Genomic DNA, 25,124 nt, shown 5'->3' with positions numbered 1-25,124 from the left:
GGAAGGGACCTCTGGAGATTACATCTAGTCCAAGCTGCTGCTCAAAGCAGGACCAGCCCCAGCTAGATCACTGCAGCCAAGGCTTTGTTTAGCTGGGTCTTAAAAACCTCCAAGGATAGAGAGTCCACCACCTCTCTGGGGAGCCTGCTCCAGAGTGGCTGTTTTACTACCCTCCTAGTAAGATTTTCCCAATATCTAACCTAAACCTCCCCTGCTGCAACGTGAGCCCATTGCTCCTTGTTCTGTCATCCACCACCACTAAGAACAGTCCAGCTCCATCCTCTTTCAAACCCCACTGCAGGTAGTTGAAGGCTGCTAGTAAGTCCCCTCTTGGTCTTCTCTTCCCTTCTCCAGACTGAATAAGTCCAGTTCCTTCAGTCTTTCCTCAGAAGTCATGTGTCCCAACCCCCATTTTGGTGGCCCTTTCATTATGCACAGAAAATTAAAAAAGTCTTGGTGCCAGTTGATCAGGAGCATCAAATTCTGAGCATGTTACTTAAGTAACAAGTTTCAGGTTACAAGGAATGGCACTTACAACATTTATAAACTGACATGGTTTCGACTTTGACTTCAGTTTCAACTTCACAATGCTTGATCCGACGCGACACTGGCGAACAAGTTTGCTGCGCCACCCGTCTCCCTGGAGAACATCTCTCCAAACTTCCTTGGACACCTTCTTTAAGGAAGCCAACGAGACTCCAGAAAAACCTGCAGCCGAGACTCCTGAAAAGATTCCAGCCAACCTTCAAAAAGTCCAACCAAGAGCCCTCCAAGAAGTCCAGCAAAGTCAACGAAGTCCTTCCAAATCAACAGGATTGCTATTTACACTATAAACGCATTATGTAGCTATATTACTCATCTATAATTGAGTATAAAATTCTAGGTTATTTTTGGTGAAAATAGGGCATCGGGCCTTGGTTCAGGAACAAATCCCCCATTTATAACATGGTTTCCTATGGGAAAATCAGTTCCAAGTTACAAAGTTTTGACTGAAGATGCTGTTTTCAGGAACCAATTGTGTCATAAGTCCGAGGACTCCCTGTATAAGAACAAATTTACCATAGAAGACCAGCGGTTAAATAAGTTTGGAATCTTGCCTCCAAGTCCATGCCCTGCTGAAGGCGGCAAACACATCATACAGCCTAGCCAGCAGTGTATCTTTAGGCATAGAAATCCAAAAGGAATCCCTCCCTCAAATCACTGAGTGGGAAGGAGTATCACATGGGAGAAAACTGGGATGATGTGATGGGGCAGTTCTACCTGGTCCCTTATAAGCAGAATTAGCTCAGTGGGGAGGAAGGAAATGAGGTAGGGATGTGGCGGCGGAGTTCTGGCCCTGCTCCCCACCTCAGCGGCTGGCGAGACGAATGCCAACACTTCACTGCTCCATAACAGCACAGACAGAATCACAGGCAGGAACAGAAGGTGAATGTTTGTTTTGTGCTTCTGCTGCCATTTACCAGAATACAGATAAGAAGCAGTTCCCCGGCTTCCCTCAGGGGGAGGCTGCTGAAAACCAAGGCTTGGCTATAAGTGAGCATCACTTCCACAACAGGAAAATGCATCACCCCTGAAGAACTTGATTACTTTTCAGTCACACAAACATGTTTTAAAATAGCCCCAAAGAGGTGTCCTCCCTCCCACACAGAAGCAGCTGTAGAGAAATCTCAGCTGAGTTTTGACACCTCCAGTCAGAAGAATACCAGGGTTGCCTACGATACATCTGTGGCTTGAGTAAGAAAAAAAAAAAAAAAGCATTATGAGGGGAAAAAAGAAAATCAGTATGCCCCATAATTTTAAAATGCTTCTGAATACAACAGGGATGCACGATCATGGCAGGGGACTGTCTGATGCTTCATTTCTAGAGTCAGCAGCAGTTTGAAAGGGGGAAAAAAAATCATTTAGCAGTAAGAAATGCACCACGTAGCATCTCCTCAGCAATCGTCTGCAAAACCCTTGGGCTCCAGGGTGTTTTCCTTGAGAGCCCTCACAGACATGTTACAAGCAAGCACAAGTACCACCAATTGTTCTAGCATGAGAAACGCATTTAAAACCTTTCAATATTTTGATCTGTTTACAGCCACCTCCTTTTGGGAATTCTGACAAGTTCTGCAGAAGAGAAAAGCTCTGATGCACCAAACCAACAGGAGCAGCAAAATGCAAAGTCTAAACTAGGAGGCAAGATGCGGGAAGCAGTTCTGGAGGGGCATGGGGGGATGGGGGTCATGGTCTTGGTCCTGGGGAGAAAGAGAAAGGGTTTGGTAATAAAAATGGGGGACAGCAAACTCTGGAGCCCCAAATACCACAAGTAGACACAATACAAACATCCCCACCCTCTTCTATGAAGGCACTTTCTGTGACGTAAGTATGGGCCCCAAGGAAACAAAAGAAAAGTGAAGTACCTTGTCCGGGGTGATACAGACTCCAGGACAGAGCTACAAATGGAAGTCAGGTCTCCAGTCCCACAACTACGCTACACACCATCCCTCCCTCTCCAAACATGCCAGCTGCTCCGAGATCTCTACTGTGCTGTGCCAACACATCTGAACTCTCATTCAGCACCCTCATGCTGAAACCGCTCCAACCCACCATGCTCAGATTCTTCGCACACTTCCACAAAACTAATTATCACCTTATGAATGTGCATTCAAAATGCACCTACAGGTCATCTGAGGTTGAGGATCATGCTTAGCCCTGAACTTCTGAGCTGGAAGGGGTTAGCAGCCTCACAGAAGAGAGTAAAGGGTTTATTTTCACTGCCTCCGTCACACTGTTTATTCACTGAAAAAATCTACTTCCACCCTCCCCTGGATACAGGACTCTGAGATATTACATCCGACTACAGGCAGGATAGGGTCTGGGGACACTCTTGCTGGAGGGAAGTGAAAGGAGTGGTTAAGAGGAAATGGCCAGCCCTTCCTTTTGTCACCACTTCCCCAAATGCTGGGCACTTTCCCATCAGCATGATCATTTTAGCACAGGCCGTGCTGTAGAAGATGGAGCCAAGCAGAAAGTCGTTTGATAAGCTGGTGAAACAGAAGAGAATAGACTTATATCCAAAATGGTCTGAGTAACAGCTCAGAAATACAAAAAAGAAAGTGCCAGCTGCTTAGCACTGGAATTATGCAAGTTACCAAAAAATGTAATCTGCTAAAGAGCAAAATTTTACAAGTCAGTAAGCACACAGTGCAAAGCACCTTTAATACTGATTCACTTATTCAATATTTCATGAGATCCAAATCCTTGCTCACCAGTGAGGCAATTCGAGGAAAAACACTCCATTTGGTCAAAAACCTGATGTTTACAAGCTTGAGCAGCAGCATTATCAGGTTTGGAGTGACTTCCTGCTTTAGTAACAAAATTTGTCAGTTTTATAACAGCTCTGCAACTCTCAGACACATTATGTGCTGGCTGTAAATAAAGTGATCTTAGTTGGGGGTTCCAAAGAGCTCAGATGTCCAAGCTGCCACAGAAATCCACTGGGACTTAAACTCGTCAATCCTGAAACCAAGGACTTTGAACAGTCCAGCCCCAGTTCCATCTCTGCGCACTCTGTAAAAAGGGAAAGGGGAAAGAGGCCGAGGTAACGCAGGCTTTGAATACTGCAGTAACACAGCGACGACTCACCAAACATGTTACCAATGTGCCCATTCTTAGTTAGTGGCCGAAGTTCATTTTTTCCTAGTGCATATAGCTTGTAGTTGTCCCAAGCAAACTTCATCATCTGTACAAAGAAAAAAGAAGTTAAAAATAAAGCACTTGGCAAAACAATGAGATTTTATTAAACTTCAAACTCAATGTAAGGCTCGATTCCAATTAGAGGCAAGTCCCAGTAATTGCCAGTGCCATACTAAAGGCAAAAACCTAAGCCAAACTTCACCATCTACATCAGAGTCCTGCCAGAGGTTCCCACGTGGCGTTATACTTTTACTAGGTCATATTTCAACCTTGACAGTGTGGAGCCATCAGTTCTGGCACATAAATTTGGGACTGTGATGTTTCCAGAGTACAAGACACTGTGTACCTGTTTCTCATGTGGTACTTTGTTGTAAAGCTCAATGGCAACTCTAGTTGAAGAATTCCTTTGAACTTGCCATCTCCTACCCAACAAACGCCAATATCTCAGAATGGTGGTTAAAACCGGGTTGAAAAGGTAACTGCTGAAGCTGGCAAGTCAAAAAATCCTCCCCAATAGATAGTACGTTTTCAGTATAAACCTCCTTTTGATACGGATTATCAGGTGACTATAGGACTAACCCTTCAGCTGCCCTGCTACAGAATGTGAGCATATTTATACAGACAGGCTTTAAAAGGAAGCATCAACTGGGCCATGCCATGCACTGGATTTTCTAGAAGAAAGAGAAGATACTGTTCTTAGGTTAAACATTGGGAAAAGCTTAAAACAGTGTGATGTTTAATGTGACCCTTCATTCAGTGAATTTAATAGCAGATGTTTTACAGGAGAAGGGCAGAATCCAAGAACTTTCCGTCAGGACTCAACAGCATCTCTTTGCTAGAACCCCGAGTAGTCAGGAAGATGGACATGATGACTTCTGAAAAGCCCCTTCCAAGTCACACAGATCTGACCAGAGCTGTTCGAATTGAGATGGGCTTCCGAGAGGTCACCGAGTTCACCTTCCAGGGAGGCCTCACAACTAGTGGGTTGGTTGGTATGGATGCCAACAAATACAGCTTCTTTCTTCTACACGCACCATTGGCTCCAGCTGGAAGGAAACATTTAAACTGACAGGTATTGCGTTCTCCTGATCCAAGGGCCACACTCATCCGCTTCCAAGGAGACCCTTAAACAAAACCACCTTTTACAAGTCCCTGCAGCCCTGCTCTGCCCAGGACCCACCAGAGCATTTGACGTGACATGTGCTTTCCTTCAACTCCTGCTCTGGCATCAAGTCAGAGAGGAATGTGGCTTTGGAGGATCAACAGTATTTTCTACCTCTGCTTACCCACAGTGAAGTATTTCCCACTGTAGGGAGGCACTTCACGGATTATAGACAAGGGGGGAAAGTGTGATGAAAACAATCCCCCTTATGTAACCACTGCCGTTGTCTGTATTCACACTCCCTGGTCTATCGAGGACTAAATATTCAGGCTCCTTCAATCCAACACTTTCAGCTGCCTTCTCTTGTCTTTTCCTCTCCAGCTGTACATGTCCCAAACCCAATGTAGTGAGTATCTGGCAGGCTGCACCTTAATTAGCACATGCACAAAAAGCCACACGACCAGTAATTTTTTTTTAAGCATCCAGCTTCCAAAGTAAAGTTTCAGAGAGCTAGTTGTATGAATGAGGATAAACATTTGCAGAACTGACTGATAACATTAAGGCTCCAATACCACCAGAAGGAGGACTTCTGGCTGAATAAAGCAAGCCACTTTGGCTTTATAAATTCAGAGCAGGATGAATTAGTCACTAAAGCTCATTGATTTGAGAAACCCAAGTAATGACCGGTAAAGAAACAGCCTCCCCATAAAAGGCAATCAAGGAGGCACCAATCATATGACTCAAGGCTTTCATTTATTTTTTTTCTAGCTCTACAAGGTTTTTCAGTGAAATTTTTAATAGGAATTTTTCATTGTTTTTACCATGCTCTTAGGAATGATCTTTAGGGAGCTCTAGGGTGTTTCCTTGATGATATTCAGCAATGCTCTTTCATCCTTCAAGGATGGATGCTAGTATAGTCCATTAAAAGTAGAAGAGCTCTACTTTGTATTTATTCTTCAAGGGGTTCCCAGGAAGAATATTTTCCTGCAGTCTGTGATAAAGACTCAGGCACAGGAAGAGAAGGGACTGTGGAACCTGTTAATTTGTTTTCCCTTCTAGATCCTAAGAGAGGAAGGCAGCACTCCTGTCGGCGCTGGCTGAATAGATGTTAGTTCCACCTAGCTGGAAAAACATCCACTGCTGTAAAGGAATTCCACATATGTACAACTTCACCTTTGAACTAGGTGAGGATAAAAAGCAGAGAGAGGAGTTTAAGGGGCCATCCCGCCTGGCATTCTTATAGCACCTGCTGCTCGGTTCTGATATATTGCAAACGGCAAAACATTTGTTCTTCAAAGTATCCTGGATTCCCAGGGGTCTCTTCTCTCTTGCGCAGATGGATCAGTGGCATCCCGAGAGGGTTAACATCACCATTCAAGGCAGGAAAATTGCTCCCACCTTCCCTTCAAGTTTAGTGGCAGAACTTCAATAGGAGCGCCCTTTCTACTAAAGGATGGAAGTTCATTTGCTTGCTGGTACAAAGCACAGCTAGCCTTGAAGAGGTTGATTCTGTCACCCATCGAAACTTAGGGCTGTTCTGACAGCATTTTTACAAGGAACTCCTGACAAAGTATTTTACTTGAAGATGTAAGCCCCAAACGTCCTACCCCAAATGCTATCTGGGGAAACGAATTTACAGAGCCTCTCTCTTTCCTCACTAGGCTGCATTTTTGCTTTTTTCCTTTATTTGCCTATAAAACCATTTTGAATGTGAAATTGTTATGGTGTTATGAAAAGTGTCAGTACAAAGCAATTTCCTGCTTAGCTATGGTGGCTAAGAAAACAAACTTTTTTGTTGATATTGTTCTGGACTGATAATCCTAGAGATCAGAGGAGATATGATATGCTGCCTAGAGATATTGAAAGGTTGCAGTTTTTCCTTTGCATGAGAGAAAAAACTCAACTGCAGTTTCTAAAACACTGGTTTATTTGTGTAGCAAGATCCATGATGTGGTTCTCTCTTGTACTCCAGACTCTCCCCGATGACTGGTTCAGAGGCAGCATTTGGGTAAGTGTAAGCATGCCAAAAGTTTTCATACCATTCTACCAAGTCAGCCCTTTTGCAACAGTCTTGTTCAGTTCAAATTTAGCAGCACATTTCACAAGCCACCAGACTTGAGATTAATCATGCATCAGAAAGTAGAAATCCTACATTTCTATATGGTTTAAAGGCCTGGTATCTAGCTCTGAAGCATTTTAGATGATGTTGGCTACAAAAGTCTTGCTGAAAATGATACGGGGGGGAAAAAACTGCAAATGGAAAAAATCAGCACAACGTGATGCTAATGCCTGGTTCATGATGAAACACCAAGGTTAAAAAGGAACACTTTTTATCATTTCAGACTCTGGCAACTCATGATATATCCAGAGCTTTAATACTATGTCATTTTACAGCTGGAAAAAAAATTGGTATTAGGTATACGGAAATTACACAAGCTGGTTCACAGCTTCAGCAGTTGTGCTTGCCCATGTGCTGCATGCCACCCGATGGGACAATTATTGATCTGACCCTGCAATTCTAATCACCCCATCTTCCCGTTGATTTATAGTACAGATTCTGAGTTATAATTGAACTTGTCAAATTGCTTTTCCTCTCCGAGATGTGTAATCCACCTTATTTCCCCCACAGATTTCCAACTACCATTTTCAATAGCATTGTCAAGCTTTGATACCACATCATAAATATATATATTTTTTTACTTAGTAGAGCAACAATGAAGTACTTGAAAATGTGCACTGTCGATACAATTTCCTTCTCGCTGTTTATGCCGTGCATAATTTTGTACTCCTCTCACTTCAGACAAGGGAAGCCAGTTATGGCCTCAATCCTATAAGCTGTTTTACAGAGGGACCTGACATCAGTGGGTGTTGGGCACAGAACAGCTTGCAGTGTTAAGTCTCAACAGAGCACAGAAAAGATGGTTTAAAACTGACTTCATTTGGGGTATTTTTTTAAAGCTTTTAAAAAAAAAAAAATCTGGGCAAAATTTCATCTTGGAGTGTCTCTTTAACTACAGTCACAAAATGCAATACAAGTCACTAATACTTCCTCAAACACTTTCTCTTTGCCAGTGCCAAATGGGTAGGCCTGCATTGTTACCACATAGCTTTGATTCTCATCTCCTTTCGTGTTTGTCTGCATGTCCTCGCATGACTCGTAAATCAGTAGAATGGGCATCGCTGCACTTGCTGAATGTTTATGCAATGAATCAAATTATCAATACAAATTCCATTAAAAAATCCCACAATGTCAGGGCTTCATTGGTTCCCTGGTCTGGCATGGCTTTTATGGCTCAGGTCCAAAGCTATACATCATGGAAGCCTTTGGACAAGTGCAAATTGACTACTCCTGCTCTTCTGTCCTAGAATCTTTTCATAGGTGTTGAGCATGTGCTTGTTTCTACCGACTTGAAATGGAGGTGAGGGCCCTTAGCACGTGAGAAGTCCAACTCCTGGTTCTGGACGGTAAGATGGCATGGAAGATGACAGGCAACCACTGGAATTCTAGAAGATTTTTATGGCCTTGTTCTGTAATCTAGGCAGCTCGAAAGGAAACCCTTCGGGCCTATGATGGAGAAACACAGCTCACAATAAAAAAAACCCACACAATGTTACCAAAGTAATGTTGTGCTATGAAGGTAGACATGCACATTGCTTTGGTTGAAGCTTAATATATGCATCTAAAGCATCCAAGTCATTAAAAACCCTGGGTTAAATCTTCTTGTAGAAGTGAGGGGGAATCAGAGAGGGGGAAAAAAACCCACAGCCGTACTACCATTTGCTTTTGTTATGTTTAGCCCAGTTAGATTTTGAAATGCAGAGAATTGCCAAACAGCTATTTGATTAGTTTTATCCATCTAGGCTGGGATAATTAGTAAATGCCTAAGAGATGAAATTTAAATATGCCAACCAATCACTCCTCTTCAAGAGCTTCCCAGGAACATTATACAAAGCAATTATCTTTTCAAGATAACCACTTTCAAGGCTCTTTTTGCCTTTTTTTGTTTTTATTCTTTCCCTTAACTCCATTTAAAATATTTAAGCTGGCTATAAAAAGATCTAAAAATTTACAAGCTTGGGGTCTTCCAATAATAATATTGATTTCATTTTTAATACCTTTTTTCATATGCTTCCTCCCTCAGGACTGGTACATGGCTTCCTTCCCATTTTTTTGGTGAAGATCATCCACACCATCAGGTAGGACCTGCCTCTTACTTTCTCGAAGCCCCATAGGGCAACAGGAAAAGTGGAAGGGACTGGCATGTGTGTGCACGCACACGTGCATGCACGCATGACAAGGAGTCACTACAACTTCATGACAACGATTAGGGCTTCTAATCTCACTCCCAAGCAGGGATGTAATCAAAAGTAGATCCACCGGCGTCAATGCCATGATGTCAGTTTATAATCCGAGGTACTCACGTTATTGTTTGATATGATTTTACATGCACAGAAATACACACACAGCCCTAGGGAATATTTTTTTTTTTAAAGGTTGGAGTATGAATACAATGATGGACTCAAAGAACCACTGCCAAGCTGAATGACTTCTAGGCCTTCTGATGATGGAGAGAGTCCTCTGAAACACTTTTAGCAAACAGGAAAATGTTATGTAAGTGCTGCATCACTTGATTGAAAGGTTTCATTTAGACAAGTCCTAATATCCACAGGCTTTTACTTTACAAATTTTAAAAGACTATAACTAGCAGAACAGACTTGGCTACAGCGCGCGAGTATGTTACCAGGCAACACGTGGAAGTGGACAGCAACACTGATAATCCATCCTGAAGTAATTACATTTTATAATTAAAGATTACTGTAAATCCAATAGATCCCAATAGGAACTGAAGCAATTTACAGACACACTGGCAAACCTGTCTGTTTTAAAGCAGCCATGTTAGCTTCTAACCTTGAATAAAATGCTAAGGGAGAGGAAGAGTTTTTCATTTAACCAGCTTTCAAACACCTGACAGCCATAATAAGTCTCATTTCTCTAGGCTATAGGCAGATCTTTTCTTCATTTAAATAACATTAAACACATGCATTGCATTAATCTCTCTCAGCCCCAAGGTGGCGAGTACCCGAGGTCTGAACTTGGGGCAGGACTCCTGGCCCTGTGGAAGTCAGTGGCAAAATCCCATTCCCTGCTTTTCCGCTATCTCCAAGTCCTTCTCAGCTGCTCTGGGCCTCACGCTACCCATTTGGAAAATGGAGATACTATTACCCCAGGAAAGTGATGAGGAGTAAGAGATAAAAGTGCTCCCACCCAAGTGAATATGCATGGCACTAGTACATGTACAAGTGTAATTAAAGTTAAATGATTTAGTTCTCCGCGCCTCTGGCAAGGCACAATTAGTCATCCCAAAGATTTCATAGAGATGGAAGCAACAGGCAGAGAAGGCAAAATGCCACATCCAGGCTATACGCACTGTAATCCTGACCTGGCCACCAGCAACTCCAGACCCACTTCATTTGCAGCTGGACCCAGATGGAACATGGTGCAGGGGCAGGAGCCCAGTATAACCGGGAACACGCAGATTAAAGTGATGTCATGTCAGGGGTGCAATACAGCCCTGCTCAAACAGTTCATCAACACACGTTAACGCCCTGGAGCAGAGCTGCAATGCAGATTTTAAGGTCATGGCTTCAATCTTCCTACATATCACAGGTTACAGTACTTTACCCAGCAGTTCCCATCTCAAGCCCAATTCCTCACAACTGAACTGCAGCACAACTTTATGAAGCCCACTCAGCGTAACGCGGTTGAGGTTTTCCTGAGCGGTTCCATCTGTGATGATCCATCCGATTCTTCCTTCAGCGCTGAGCATAGGCTGGCGTTTTCAGGCTCGGTTGTCAGCCCGAGTCTACAACCGTTTCCCTGTGCGTGAGCCCTTGGTAACAGCTTGCAGAGCTGAAATTGAAACTCTGCCAAATCTGCCACAGTGTAAATAGGCTGGCGGATACTTCAATTATTAGACATTAGGCAGATACTGTAAATAATTTGCTACATGTATCTTTATCTGCCAAGTTAATGTAATAAAGCAGTGTTCAAACAAGAGGTGGGCAGGGCAGTTTTCTACCTAGGACTTTTGTAGCAGAATTCATTTTCAAGGAATTAAGGCTGGTGGCTTTCTCTCCACCACTTACTGTTATTTTTGGCTTCCTTCTATTGAAGCAAGCCCCAAATGAGGCCAGGAGAGACCAACAAAAGGAACAGAAACTTTGAATGGATGAGTTTGCAGTTTAATTTAGCAAAGAAAATGAAAGCAGGGCGTACACCATGCTCTTGACTTGTGGTTAGCACTTGGGGCAAACCAAGTCAACAACCAACACCACTGCAATGAGCTAGTGGATGGGCCCGATTTCCCTGACCTCCATTTTAGGCTGCAACAGAAATGAGTGGTTGTTCTCCACACCCTGTGCTGCTAACTGCTACGAGAGATCTTCTCATATCAGCAACTAGGGTGCATGCTTCTGTAGAGAAGGTTCTTGGAAGTGGTGGTGACACCCAGTGGATAAGATGTACAACATGGTAACAGCCGTGAAATCACAAGCCGCTCCAGCCATGCTACGTTCCCTGGCACACACAGCACCTTTCGTCTGAGGTCCACAAAACACTTTGAAGCTCATCACTGCCTCCAGCAAGGCAGCCAAACATCCCCGTTTTCCAGATGAGTAGACAAGTGAGCACAAGAGTAAAAATGCTTGTTGCCTATCTTAACAAGGGCCATCTGTAATAAATGAAGCCCCACCGCATTCAAGGCAAAGACATGCATTATTCTCATTTTACAAAGAGAGAACAGAAGCCCACAGCAACAAGGTCATGAGCAGAGTGACAGAGACAGACACAGGACCCAAGAGTCCGTCTGACATACAGTCCCCTGCTAGGAAAGCTGAATGCAAATAAACTCACTCCTAATTAAATTCCTAATGCAACTGGATTTAACCATGCCAAAAGAGGGGGGCAGGGTGGGGAGGGGAGTTTTTAAGTGGGGCTACATCAGGCATTAAGTCCCAGCTGGGTCCATCTGCATCTAAAGTAGGAAATACCTCAGCAAAGCAGTTTAGTTTTGCAGTTAAAGTTTCTTAATGAAATGGGAGGTTGCAAAAAAACCGACAGCCCTATTTTGGGGAGAATGAATTTGTGAACTGAATGCCAAGCAGAGAGTGCTTTAAATCACAAGGGAGGAAAATGATGGTAAGACTCCCTGATGTCTTATGGCTGAAGCTTTGGACAATTGTTCTAGGTCTCTCCTGGCACCAGAAAAAGGAAGGCAAAAATGTGTTTCACACTTCTAGAACTGATCCAGCAGATGATGTTCCAGGGTACAACCACAACTGATCCAGCACAACAGCCACTAGAAATAAAAGCGGGGATGGCTCTGCTCGGCTGCTCTTGAGTTTATTCCCTCGTGCGACTGCTCAAGTACTTGAGGTTTATAAAAACAAAATAACAAACTTTCACAAGAGGCTGAGTGCATTCCCAATTTGCTCGGAGTGACACAGGCCTGGAAGAAGCAATCTTATTAAACTTGAAGACTGATTTCTTTTGCAGATTGGTCCTCCAGCAGTAATTTTGCCCACTGTAAGCACTGGGGTCAGTTTCTAGGATCAGAGCTAACTACAGAGTCGGTGATGCAGATAAAGTGAGAGATTTTCCTCTGACAAATATGCTGAATACGAATGAGAGAGGGAAGCTAGAAAGACTCAAGAAGGAAAAGGAATGTAACAGCGTATGAATTCATGAGAAATTAATTTAAAAACCACCAGGGTAATTATTAGCTCTCCAGTTATTACTACTGAATGGATAAAAAAAAGAAATATTATTTCAGCAACTTCTGTGTAATGAAGACATTAGCAAATGACCTGGATTTCTGGTTTTCAGCACCCTGTCTTCTTTCACCCACTCACATGGACAGCAAAAATTGGAACAGGAAGTGCTGGAGTCTCATGGATTTGGGTTCACTGCTCCCAGGTATTTAATATACAAAATAGAATTCCCAAATTAATAAACTAAGATGCATTTTCTCAAGTTTGCAAAGTTTGTTATCTACAACTTAAGGCTCTCCAAGTGGTAGGTCACAGATAACACCAGTCCTCTCTCCTCCTCCCCACACTTCAGTGAAGATGCAAAAATAAGTAATTTTTAAGGTCTGACAAAAGCCATTGGGTCCAGGAAGTCAGGAAATCACCAAAGTAAGGAAAAACGTTTGGAGAAGTTACTGTGTGCTCGCTTACACACAGACACGCAATGTAAAGTCATGCCAAACACCAACAAAAATACCAACAAAACCCATACATTTACACTGTATGGAAACATGGCATTGAAGTATCCCAAACTGTGCTGGAATTCACCAGAGATTTCAGAAATCCTTGGATGAGCTGGTGTTTGAGGTGCAAAGGTCCTATCCACAAAAGAAATATTTCTCCTGACATTTGCAAAACGCTACAAATCATTAACTTTACATCCCAAACATTACATGGGGCTTCACATCATAAACTTATTTTGCTGACGTACTTGCAAATTAGAAGATGTTTGCAAAACACTGCAGCTCCATAAAACAACCCTTTTATAGCTATTGCCGGGGGGCTGCACAAGCACAAGGTCTGAGACAGACACCAAAGGAGAGCACTAAACTTCAGAGGCTGCTTCATTATTTAGATTCTTTGAGTGTTTCCGATTATGTTGCTTCATAATGCCTCCTCTCTTCTGAGCTGCTAGTCTTTTATGCTGGCAAGCCTTGAATAAAGATGTACCTTCTTTATAATTGTGCTTCTCTGAAAATACAATCTTGAAAAAAAAATTCTCACTCCTGGGTCTTGTACCAGTAGAAGTCAGGCAGGAAATTCCCCTGGCTCTTAAGATTTTTGGCCCTGTGATGTACCTGTAGACTGACTTAAGGGGATCTGACATTCCAACCAGCTTCTTCCAAGCACGTTCAGCAAGCGATATTCTTTAGCCTTCAATGACACACAAAGAATAAAACAAAAACTCCAAGACAGCAACACTCCACATGAATCACAGAGCGCGATCACTTAGGGGCTGGGCCCAGAATGCTCTCCCCTCACCAAACAACCACAAATTTTAAAGAACAGTGGTGAGGAGATACACAAGTATCTTGCCAGATGATTTTTCAGAGCTACATTATAACCACCGCTGAAGATTTTTCACTTCTGGAGAAGCAGCAGCTCAAGGGATATTTCAAAGGATGGTGTAGCAATAACTTAACACAAAGGGGCAGACTGCAAGGGCAGAGGAAGATACCTAGAATTCTTTTTCCTTAACAAAAAGGTAGGAAAAATGCTTTCTAGAACCCATTGGGTCCAACTACTCAACAGCCTGTAGGATGCATCCCAAAAAGATTAGTTACAGAAGGGACATACCACAGGAAGAAATCCAAGAATGGAAAAGACTTGTGGTTCCTCAGCCTCAGATGCAGAATCATGGCAGAAACTCTCTGGATATTGAATCCAAGTTTCAAGAAAGACAGAACACAGACCATGAAACCTCTATTTATATGCCTGCCATTCAGCCATTCTGAGACAAGTGAGTAACACCACCTTACCTGAGCTCAAATGAATCCTTACACAACTAAGACAGGGAACAGTAATTTAATGTACCCCAGCAACCCCTGGCTCTATGGCAGCATTGCTACCTATGATACCAAATGTGGAATAAAACCAGAAAGAATGGGCTGGACAGCCCAAAGGGCTCTGGCTCAACGAGTAACATTTCAAAAGGTTTTTTTGTTTTGTTTTTGGGTTGTTGTTTGTTTTGTTTTTACAGAGCATGGGACAATAGTTCTTGTGGTCACACACAGAGAAGGGGGAGGGAGAAGAACCTCCCTTCCCCCCTGCAAGACAATGGCACAATAGCAGGCCCATGAATACAATTATCCCTGCTGGATTCCTAGAAAAGTTCAGGTTTCTTCCAACACCAACATGGCACCAGGGCTGGCATCATAAAGAACAGAGCTGTAAACTGACGGGCTAGTTAAGGAAAGAAATTAAGGGGGAAGATGGAGAACAAGTTCTCCCCCCCTTACTCCTGCTTCATGTGGAGAGGAGCAGAAAAGGAAGAAAGCATCTGTAGGGAAGCTGCCTCCCCCACAGTCCAAAGGCTGGAGAGGAGAGCAAAGTCTGATCCAGAATACACATAGGGGAACTAGTTGTCTACTTTGTGCTTCAGCCCTGTCCTGGATGGCTTAAAATAAATGATCTGGAGGAGGACCATTAGCTTGATACCATCTTGTTGGCTCATCTGTCTGCATAGTCTTTGCTTGAAGTGAGGGACTGGAGCATGGCTGTCCTCTCCCTGTCAAAAGTTGCTTGTGATGTCAATTTCCAGAAGGTGAAGGAACAATTCTCAAAGATTAGCCAGCCTTCAGCGATTGATCCACTAGTTTATGACAGATACTGATTAGTAAGAGCCAGGAATCATATATCCTGCAACCTTTCCATTGTCCACTGTCTGAGTTGGTACTCAAGGAAAACATGAAGCTCCTGGAGCACAGTAAGTATTTATTAGCCAGAAACTGATAGGCTCCTCTAGGAGTATCTTGGTCAACAATAAATCAGAGAAATCAGCTTTCAAATACTGGATCTTTACTAAAATATGAAGTTCCCAGAGCGGATGTTAGAACAGTCAGAATGTGGCTGCCAGAATGAAGGGGGATTCGCTTTCATTTAGTCTGACCTCCAGTCATGGGAGGTATTAGGGCTTGGCCCTGGCATAATTCCAATGCTACATTAGATGGTCATCACACTACCAAGATTAATGAACTGCTAAAAGGGTAAAGCTATGAAAGGCAATTTAGAGATGTACATAAGCCAAGGGAAAGAAACCTAAGGATTCCTAGAAATTAGAGGCAGAAAAGATCTACTCACACATTGTCCATTGTCAGTACAGACCTGTCCCTCTTGGTACCTCTTCTACTGTTTTGTTTACACTAGCTTTAAACATCCCATGCAACAAACTCCCATGACTTCTTGTAGAAAACTATTTCACGCTCAATTAAATCTCACTATTAGATTTTTTTTTCCTTTAGTCTTGGAAAACAAGAGAACAACAAATGGGAGGAAAAGAAAGGTATCTAGATTTTTTTCCCTATGTGAGAAAACACTTTTAAATATACAAAATTAGACTCTGCTTCCTGTATACCCAGGAAAGATCCATAACTGGAGGAAGAGGAGGAGTAACTGATTTTCATGGAACCAGAATAGACTCAGAACAGACTTCTAATGAAGATTTGGTTCAAATCATCGCAGCATTTAGAAAGTAGGAAATCCTATTTTGATTTCACTGCCAGAAAACAACTTCTAAAGAAGCATTAGAAAATAAGCCCTGGTACTTGGGTGAAGCTAGTACATTACCACCTGTGAAAAGTAACCTATTTTCATAACCCCAGAAGGCAGCTGTGCTCACAAGCTCAGGACAATCAGCACTGCAATGCAAGATGAAGGCTCTGGAAAAGGAACCACAGACCTCATTATTTCCAGTGAAGGCTTTTTATCTGCTAGCTGGGCCTGCCTGCACACAGAGCGGGAGGGTTTCAAGGTAAGTGCAGGATAAGTAAGCACTAATGCACGATTATCTTCTTGCTTCCCAAAGTACAGTACATGGCTATGCACTTTCTTGACTGGCCAGGGAAATTGTGTTAATGCAACCAGAGCAAGATCCCGGTTTTATTCGCTGCTTGTGGAAAGATACAAAGATGGTTGCAATTCTCAGCACAAACAAGGATTTAGGACTTTGCCATTCTGCAGCTGGAATCAAGTGAAGTCGACTCACTGACTGCGTACGAAACAGCATCCGACCCTTACGGCACTGACACTTCCGACAGAATGCCAAACAGAGAACCCTTAAGAGGAGCTGGCATTTGTACAGCCAATTGAAACGTAAACCACTAATTAGTGCTAGGCATTGCTTTCAAAGCCTTTACCCAAGTTATTCCTCCCAAAACTTTTCTGATTATACCCAACCTACCAATTGGTCCGTTAAGGAACAGAGATCAAGTGACAAGTCCAAACCCACAGAGTGGAATATCAGAGGCAAGCTTAGAACCAATTCATTCCTGGCTCCCAGGTAAATCACAGCCAGCAAAATAACTAGCCCAAATAAATAAGTCAGAAAACAGGGTTTTTTTGTTTTTTCTTTCCTTCAAGGATCTTCTCCTTCCTTTAATTCCATTTGCATCAATGGAGAAAGCTCAAACACACAGCATGGCTATATGATAGGGACCCAGCAAAAGGGTTTTTGCTTCAGGACAATCTCAACAAACTATTTGTAATTGGATAGCTCCCCAAAGAATAAAGCACTTTGGAAACATTCGTTTCTGGCTAATGGAATTAGCCAAGCACAAGTCACACCCATTTTACAGATAAGCCCAAAGAAAAATTAAGACTAAAAATCTGATTTTTAAAAGACTTTTCTTTATCAATGTCCTGAACACTTCTGATCGATCAAACCTAGATTTCTGTACAACCTTTCACCACCTTAGCTATTTGTTTTGTACATTTATTTCAGTGTCTATAATGAAAATGGATTATTTATCCCACTTTGCTTTCTGGTCTGCATACATTAGGAAAACATTTCAAGATCTAGGTTAACCAATGCCAAGGAATTTTTCCCCCTGGTTTTAAAAATAGATCAAAATATGTGCGTTGCCAGATTATAGAAAACCCTTCTTTTTTTTTTTTTGTAAAAAATCTGAAGCATTGGGCAATATTTATCCAACAGTGTCCCTCTGTCAGTTGCCTAAGACCACACAGGAAATCTGTAGCCAGGAGTGGAATTCAGAATGAAATCTTCTGTTCTAATTCATACTGTATCTCTACTAAATGGGCAACAGTCTAATGACTAACACTTAAAAACCTAACATTAATAGGACATGGTTATTACCAAGTCTCCCTATGCTCCTGCTGTGCTTGCTTTACTGCGTTTGTGTTGGGTCCATCATATACAATGCACTCCCATTATGTACATCACTGACACACCAGGCCATGACAGCTCCTTTGGAGCCCTTCCAAAATATTGTGTCATAAAATAAACCATAATAGCTATGGGGATACTGTGGAAAGGCAACAACTGCAGATGCATGTCAACTCCACACACCAAACAGCCTTTCTACAATTCCCAATTTAAGGCACTTTTGTTCGAGTCATCACTTATAAATTTAAAAAGGAGGAAACACCCAAAACAAGATTTGCCTCCCTGTCCAAGTGGTAAAATTTCCTTTTAGAAATAAAGTAAAGTACAGACCCATCTGAAACTGCAAGATACAGCTTCATTCTTCCCACCACCCCCTCTATTCCTTTATTAAGGCAACCTCATTTTATTTTATTATGCATCTAATGATTAAAACAAAGCCATAAAGGCCAGGAAGAATGTTTGGCAACATTTTCTTGTAAATTCCAGCAAAGGATCAAATGAAGAACTCTGCACTCAGAAACAATTCTCCCATTCAGAGATGGATTTAATTGTTGATTATCAAATTAATCAAGAACCTATAAATATTTTGCATAGGGAGACTGTCAGGCGGTTAAAATCTCATGTACTAGCAAATGTGTGTCATTATACATGCAGTGCAAGAATAACTGATTAAAATCATGGGAGAAGGTTACAGACAAGCTCTAGCCCACATCTAACTCTGCTGCTCCGCAGCCCTTGCCTTTGTATCTGAGGCAACCTGATGAAACTCCATGTATTTACTGAACTAATTCAGCAATATGTAGGTCCTTATGCATAACAGGCTTGTGTGTGTCCTGGAAACACATTTACCCATGTCCGGTGGTTGTGTTCAGTCATTATCTGTAATCTGTCTGGAGAGGTCCATGCTCTAGCAATTTTGCTTTTGTGCGACTACTGCATTGTCTTTAAGCAGCAGCTTATAAGTCAGCCTTACACCAAATGTAGTTGCTTTGAAATGAGTGCTCTCAGCGTTCAGCTTTTACAGCAATGAGCAAATGTTTACTGACAAGCTACAATACCTTGAAATTCTGAAATACTCTTGACTATAGCAGGAGTACTGGGCACTGCTCTATCTTTAGCATCTTTATAGAGCACAGCATACTGCAAAACAGGCTACAGAGGGAAAATATTTTCTTTGTCTGTGCGTTACATCTATAGGACAAAAATACTTGTACTCAATTAGCCATGTACCCTAGAGCCAAATGAGGCATTCACAGCTTCAGACAGGTTAGGCCTAATTTTGTTTGCATGAATCCACCAGGGACTAGTGAAGCACAAAAATATACTGGATGCACCATTCAGGGGAATTTACTATATAGTGCCCTTTTTCATGAGTTCAGTAAATAAATGCAAGAGTAAAGAGAGTACAGTGTAACGGAAAAATTCCAGCCAGCTGTCTAGCACTCCACATTGCAATGGAGTCCTCTCAAAAGCAAGATATTTCCCCCCCTTGAGATGGAATTATGGTTTGATCACAATATACTGAGACAGATTTTCATTCTGTTTCAGTATAAGAAGTGGTTTACTAGAACAGTCTTCTCCACCATCAGCTACCAGCCTCTCTCGTTCATAATACACTCACGCAATATCAGACCACCACATGAGATATGAAACCTTCCGAGAACCCAAGCCTGAGAGATGGGTTTGGGAGAGCCTACTTCCAGCTAGAGCTTCTACTGGCACCAGACAACTCCTCAAGCTGGAAATGTGTGTGGGACATCTGATGTGTGTTACCCCCAAATTAGGCCTGTTGCTTGCTCCGCATAGAAGGACACTGAGGGAGAGGGGCAAGAGTGAGATGAAAGATGACTAGACTCCAGTGGATAATGGAATACACAGGATTTTACTAGTGGCCCAATTGTAACCTAATGTTAACAACCGATTTGAGCCCTTCATTCAGTTAATTGGTGTTACAGTTCTAGGCGTCCAGGACTGAATTGAGTCTCAGAAGTGAATTCTCCTCCCAGCAGATGTCAGGATTGTGGAACAGATTAAAGGGACAATATAAGGCACTTCCCCAGCAGCTGCCCATAACAAACCTCTTCTATTTAATCCACTACAGAATTATTAGGTAGGATTTTCCCAGTGGTGATGTGTAAGGGGTGCATGTGCACCCCCTGATGGCCATGCTCACCGCTTAGGCAATGGGCAGGCGGGAACACCAATGCCCCCCACAAGCGCTGCCGATTGCTGCGCTTATTGCAGCTGCTTTTAGGAGCAGCTGCAGTGATTGGCCAGTGCTTGCTCCCAGAAGCAGCTGCAGTAAATGCAGCCATCGGCTGTCACAGGATCACCTGGGGAGGACCCTTCCCCCAAGTCAGCGGGACTGGTCATGGAGGGGGGAGGAATGTGCCCCCCTGACTAAGGCAGCACCAGTTGCCCATGGATTTTCCAAAGCACCTAAGGGAACTAGGCACCCAACTCTGACTGTTAGCCAGAGTTCAGTACCTAATCTAGGATTCCTATTTTCTCAAAATTGTTTAGTGGAGACAGACCATCCCAACAGCTACATTTAAAGTAAACGCAGATCTACCTTTTTAACTACCACCTGCAGTGGTTCATTCAACCGCAAATACTAAATATATCAGAGGATGAGATAGACTCTCACTCTCAGTCACGAACGCCCAGATGCTCAAAGGTATTTAGACACCTACATACCTCTGAGGACTGAGAAGAATGTTTTCTCTGATGGCAAATATCCTTGGACTTTTAATGATCAGAATCTGGAGAGTCAAAGTAAATGTGCTGTTAGAGCCATGTTAAAACACAAAAGACAGCAGGGTGCAGTAAATGAAGGTGGGGACAAAAGCAGAAATCACGATTAAAAGGGCTACAACATAAATAGACCTTAATTACTGCCAGTAAAAGGAAACCAAACACATGTCAGAGAGAAGCAGAGTCCCAGCACAGGACTAAGATAGGAACCTGGGAGCTCCTCATTCTTCACTCTTACCTAGCCCCTCTTTCAAGTCAGGCTTTGGAACCTCACTTAAAACTTGTTTTTTCCTATGATATTAATGCCACCTTCCTTAGTTACAAAACCAGCAAATCTTCCTTGTTTAGAACGCTTGTTTTGCTGTTTGCATTTTGCACAGCTGCCAGTGAAGGCAGTTTCACAGTGGTTTAGAGCCAGTTTCTCTAGATCAGTGTTTCTCAACCTGTGGGTCGTGACCCAAAGTGGGTCACAAGAACATATGAAAGGGTCGTGTACAAATCTGAAAAAGGGATTCCCCTTTAAAGGAGAAAAAAAAAAGTGCAAGAAACAGTGGCTTTTACCTTGCAAGCAGGGAGAGCTCCAGCCAGCGAGGGGCTGCATGGGGCCCCCCATACTGGGAGCCTGGGGGCAGGAGGTCCAGAGTGAGGTGCACTAGGTCCGGACTGGCCACTGATGTTCACAAATGGGTCCTGGTACAAAAAGGGTTGAGAACTGCTGCTCTAGACCCTTATTCCTGCGTGGGCTGAAGCACTAGCAGCGTTGCCCTGCTCAGCTCCAAAACACCGAGGAACACTGCTGTTTCTTTTCCACTGGTCGTCTTACCACCGCTTTCCCCCTTATTAGCCCCAGAGTGCAGGCAGCACGAGGAGAGCAGGCTGCATTCGACTTTGTCTCATCCATCAACCAAACTGTCAGCTTAACTCCATCAACCAAACTGTCAGCTTAACTCCATCAACCAAACTGTCAGCTTAACTCCAGCTCCAAAAACTTTATTACTGGTTATGATGCAAGAGACTGAAACCACACAGCTTGCGTGTTCCAATGATCACAGGGAGTTTTGCAGTTGTGGCCTTTGTGAAGGGGAGGGAGGGGTAAAGATTTTGGGCTCGTCACTGAGCCAACTTGGGGTAGGAACTGTTGACAGAAGAAAGATGGAATCCCGCTGTGTCGTTCGTATTCGTTCGCTCTGTGTCAGAACCCTATTCCGAGTCCAGGAACATTTGGATTTTTGAATATCAATTGCTAGTATTTGGCATATTTTAAAAATCAGCTATTCCCCGAGGCCACGCTTGATCAATTATACAATTAATGTGTTTTTCAAAGACCAGTTTAGGAGATGAATTATCCCAAGCCTTTCCGGTTGCTTAACATGCAGCGTTAGGGGTGCTGTCATTTGTTTTTTATTGCAGTTTTCTCCAAAAGGTCAGAGCTCCTCCTATACCATGCTGTCAAAAGTAACACACAGCAGCACATCTCAGGTAATTCTCTAGATGACCATTGGCCTTTTGCAGTTAGCAGTCAGTCCAAGGCACATGCTTTCTTCTTGGAGGGGGAAAAATTGACTTCATTGGCTTTGGAATTTAAATACAGAAAGCAGAACATGAGGCATCTGCCCACTCTACCAACTTTTACTTCACTGCGTTAATTGGAAAAAGCATACTAGTCAACTAAGTTCGCTGCAGTACTGCAATTACTTCTTTTAATTAGGGACATCAACAGTAGTCTGCATCCTATTTCAGCTCGGCAGTCAAAACTCCAGTTAGTGAGAATTACTGTTTACATAATTCCAATGCTGCAAGCAAAAGGAGCCAAATCCATCTTAGCTCTTTTATCTGCACAAGCATTTGGTGCCTCTGCTACTACTCTGAGGTGTCCCAAACACAGCACAGTAAAAATGATACCGCTTGGGCCAGTTTCACCCAGGAAACAGAAACATACTGACAGTTAAAAGAGGCTGAAAAGACTGTGATGGAAAGTACCTTCCAAACACATCAGCTCAGTGCAGCGGGGAGGCTGGAACACGCCCTCCTTCCTGGTCCACGTGTCACCAGGCTCCGCGAGGGCACAGACAAGGAGATAAGCCTGGCTTCTGGCAGCCAAGGCAGGTAGGAGGAGTGAATTTCCAGCTCATCGGACCACGATATGAAAGCTGAAGAGTGAAGCCTCGAGCAGAGATCCAGAAACAGTCCACCAGGAGACTTCCGAACCCTTTTCCCCAAGCTGCTCGGGAAGGGAACACCTTGTATTCCCAACCAAAACAGCATCCCTGGTCCCACATCACGTCCCAGGTTTTTCACATACGAGACAATACATTCTTCAAGCTCTGTTCATACCCATCACCCCTGCACCCTGGAGAATGAGCTCCATGTAATGCAAGAACAACCTGGCTGCGGAGGGGAAGAAAAAGCCTTGAATGGCAGACAATTTGGAGTAAATCTGAGTAAATTATGGGGCTTGAAATTCTTGGAGGACAGACAATTAATTACCTATTGCTCCAGTGTATCACTCTTTAACACACTCTCCGTGTAGCTACCTTGCACAACCAAACGATCAGCAATTAGAGCACGGGGCCCAGAATGCCACACTTAGCACTTAAAGGACATTGCTGATGACTTTGCCAGTTTCCTCCGGCCCATGTTGCCCCCTTTTGTACTGGGTTTTATCTTTTCCCCTTTGTTTCCTTGTGGCTTTGCCATTTCCCAAAAATAAGACAAGTTATCTCTTCCTCTATGCACAATCCCCTTCCTGTTTTGTACATTCTGCTCCATCCTCTAGCTTCATAATGAAAGAGACTGGGGGTGGAAAAAATGAGTCTGGGCACTTTGCACAATTAAATGCTCTGTTCAAAGAGTAATTACCACTGGGCACAAAACTAATATGTATGAATTTTGATCCCTGAAAACCTAACTTTGCCATCGAGTGCTAATTATGGATGCATTATAAGCAGGCAGGTCTGAGTACATTCAGGCTGCTAAATATTAATCCCATATTAAATATTAAACACAGATAAATGATCTATTCCCAGTAATGTTTAAAAAAAAAAAAAAAAAAGCGTGTAGTTTTTGTGTTTGTTTGTTTTGAAAGGGAATGATGCTGGGCTGTGTGCTCACATCATGTTGTTCCAGGGAAACTGGGAGCCTGCCTGTGGGGTCTCAACACATACAAAAATCCTCAACTTCCAGCGCATGAAAGAACAAGATATTTTGATACCCTGCAGCAGAGAGTGAGAGGATGGATTCAGTCAGTCCCAGGATCACAAAGAAACCTAGCACCTCTGGGTGTGTTGCGTCTGCCTGCCTGGCAGCGGAGCTGGAACGCTCCCAGTATTGCAGCTTTTGGTTTTAAGGACTGACAAATATCAGAAGCACAGGAGAGCTCTAAAGCAGCGTGTCCTTAAAAGGTGGGCTACATGGAGGGCTCATCAACTCCAATATCATCCTTTTATTTCCTTCTCTGTTCAACCTGGGGCTGTCTGAGTACATGCTGGACGCCTACGGCTTTATCTAAGTAGCAAACCCAGGAAATTAATACTCTGCTTAATTAAATCTATGAGTGTTACTCATTGGCATCTTCTGTCCTACTGAGATTTGCTCCACGTTTGTTCCCCGTTACCGCAAAAAAAGATGCAATAAATTCTCCTGCTATGCTGGATCTATAGCTCTCGGTTAACTAGGTCGCAGATCGCACCGCAACGTTTGTGAGGTTGCCAGGCTTTACACACAAACTAGGGGCGCTCGGCCAAATCCTGTCCCCGGTTACATCCGTGTAACCCAGCGGACACACAGACATGGGCGACATGGATGATGAAGGCACTCTTTGGTCCACAGTTACTAGGTAACAAGTCCTGAACCAGCGAGATAGCAACATGATGCATAGGTGCAGAGGATCCCCAACCTCATCCCGCTCATCTGCCTCACGCGTTTCTATTAAGCCCTATGCAGCCCATTCCCGGGGCCACCGTGAGTCAGATCGTTTTCCAGCGCTTTGTCCTGCCTAGATTTTAAGAGATCCCAAGTGACCGAGACTCCCGCACACTTTAATGCGACCCCTGCTGGGAAGTTTTCCCTCTTTCCCAACCTGAAATTTCTCTTGGCTTCATTTCACTGCAGTCACATCCTTTTAAAGCTACCCTCACCTTTCCACCCAGGGTGGGGAGAAAACAGATGTGGGCACAGACAGGATGAACAGTCAGGACCGTCCACCCCGGGGCAGGGGACAGATGGGGGCAAGGACAGGATGCAAATCAGGACGGTGGGGCCAGCAGAGGGTTTGGGAGAAAGGATAAGCCACCCCACGAAAGGGGAGTGCCCAAATTTGCCGTTGAAGAGAAGCCGAGAGGTGATCAGGGTGATAAAAGAGGGAGTGGGAAAGAGATGAGGGTCTGGAAGGGACTGAGGATGAAGGGGAAGCAGGACGAGGGGACCCCAGGGCAGAGTTGGTGGGAAGCAGGGCAAGGGAACCCCAGGGCAGAGGGTGGAGCTGGGCGGGGACCCCGGGGGAGCCGTTACCTCACGGATCTTCAGGCGGCGGGCGCGGATCTCGGGCTCCTGGGCGCCCCGCCGGCCGCGCACCGGGTGCCGCAGGCTGCGGCGGAAGCGGCCGTAGTCGAAGCGCGCCGGGACTCCCGCGGTGGCCGGCGGCACCTGCTGCTCGCCGCC

General features: G+C 43.7%; 1 protein-coding gene across 1 annotated transcript in view; it reads right to left on the bottom strand.

The window, feature by feature from the left end:
• Nucleotides 1-25,118, bottom strand: part of MAN1C1 (mannosidase alpha class 1C member 1) — a 70,002-nt gene extending 44,884 nt beyond the window's left edge. The window contains exons 1-2 of the mRNA XM_019547641.1: nt 24,975-25,118; nt 3,628-3,724 (exon numbers count right to left, since the gene is read on the bottom strand). Of these exons, the coding sequence (XP_019403186.1) occupies nt 3,628-3,724 (97 nt within the window). The 5' untranslated portion in view covers nt 24,975-25,118. The remainder of the gene's footprint in view (nt 1-3,627; nt 3,725-24,974) is intronic.
• Nucleotides 25,119-25,124: the final 6 nt, after the last annotated feature.

The sequence above is a fragment of the Crocodylus porosus genome, unplaced genomic scaffold (assembly GCF_001723895.1).
Source record: "Crocodylus porosus isolate Cpor-Errol unplaced genomic scaffold, CroPor_comp1, whole genome shotgun sequence".
In the NCBI taxonomy this organism is placed as follows: domain Eukaryota; kingdom Metazoa; phylum Chordata; order Crocodylia; family Crocodylidae; genus Crocodylus; species Crocodylus porosus.
This window is presented reverse-complemented; position numbering and strand designations above follow the sequence as displayed.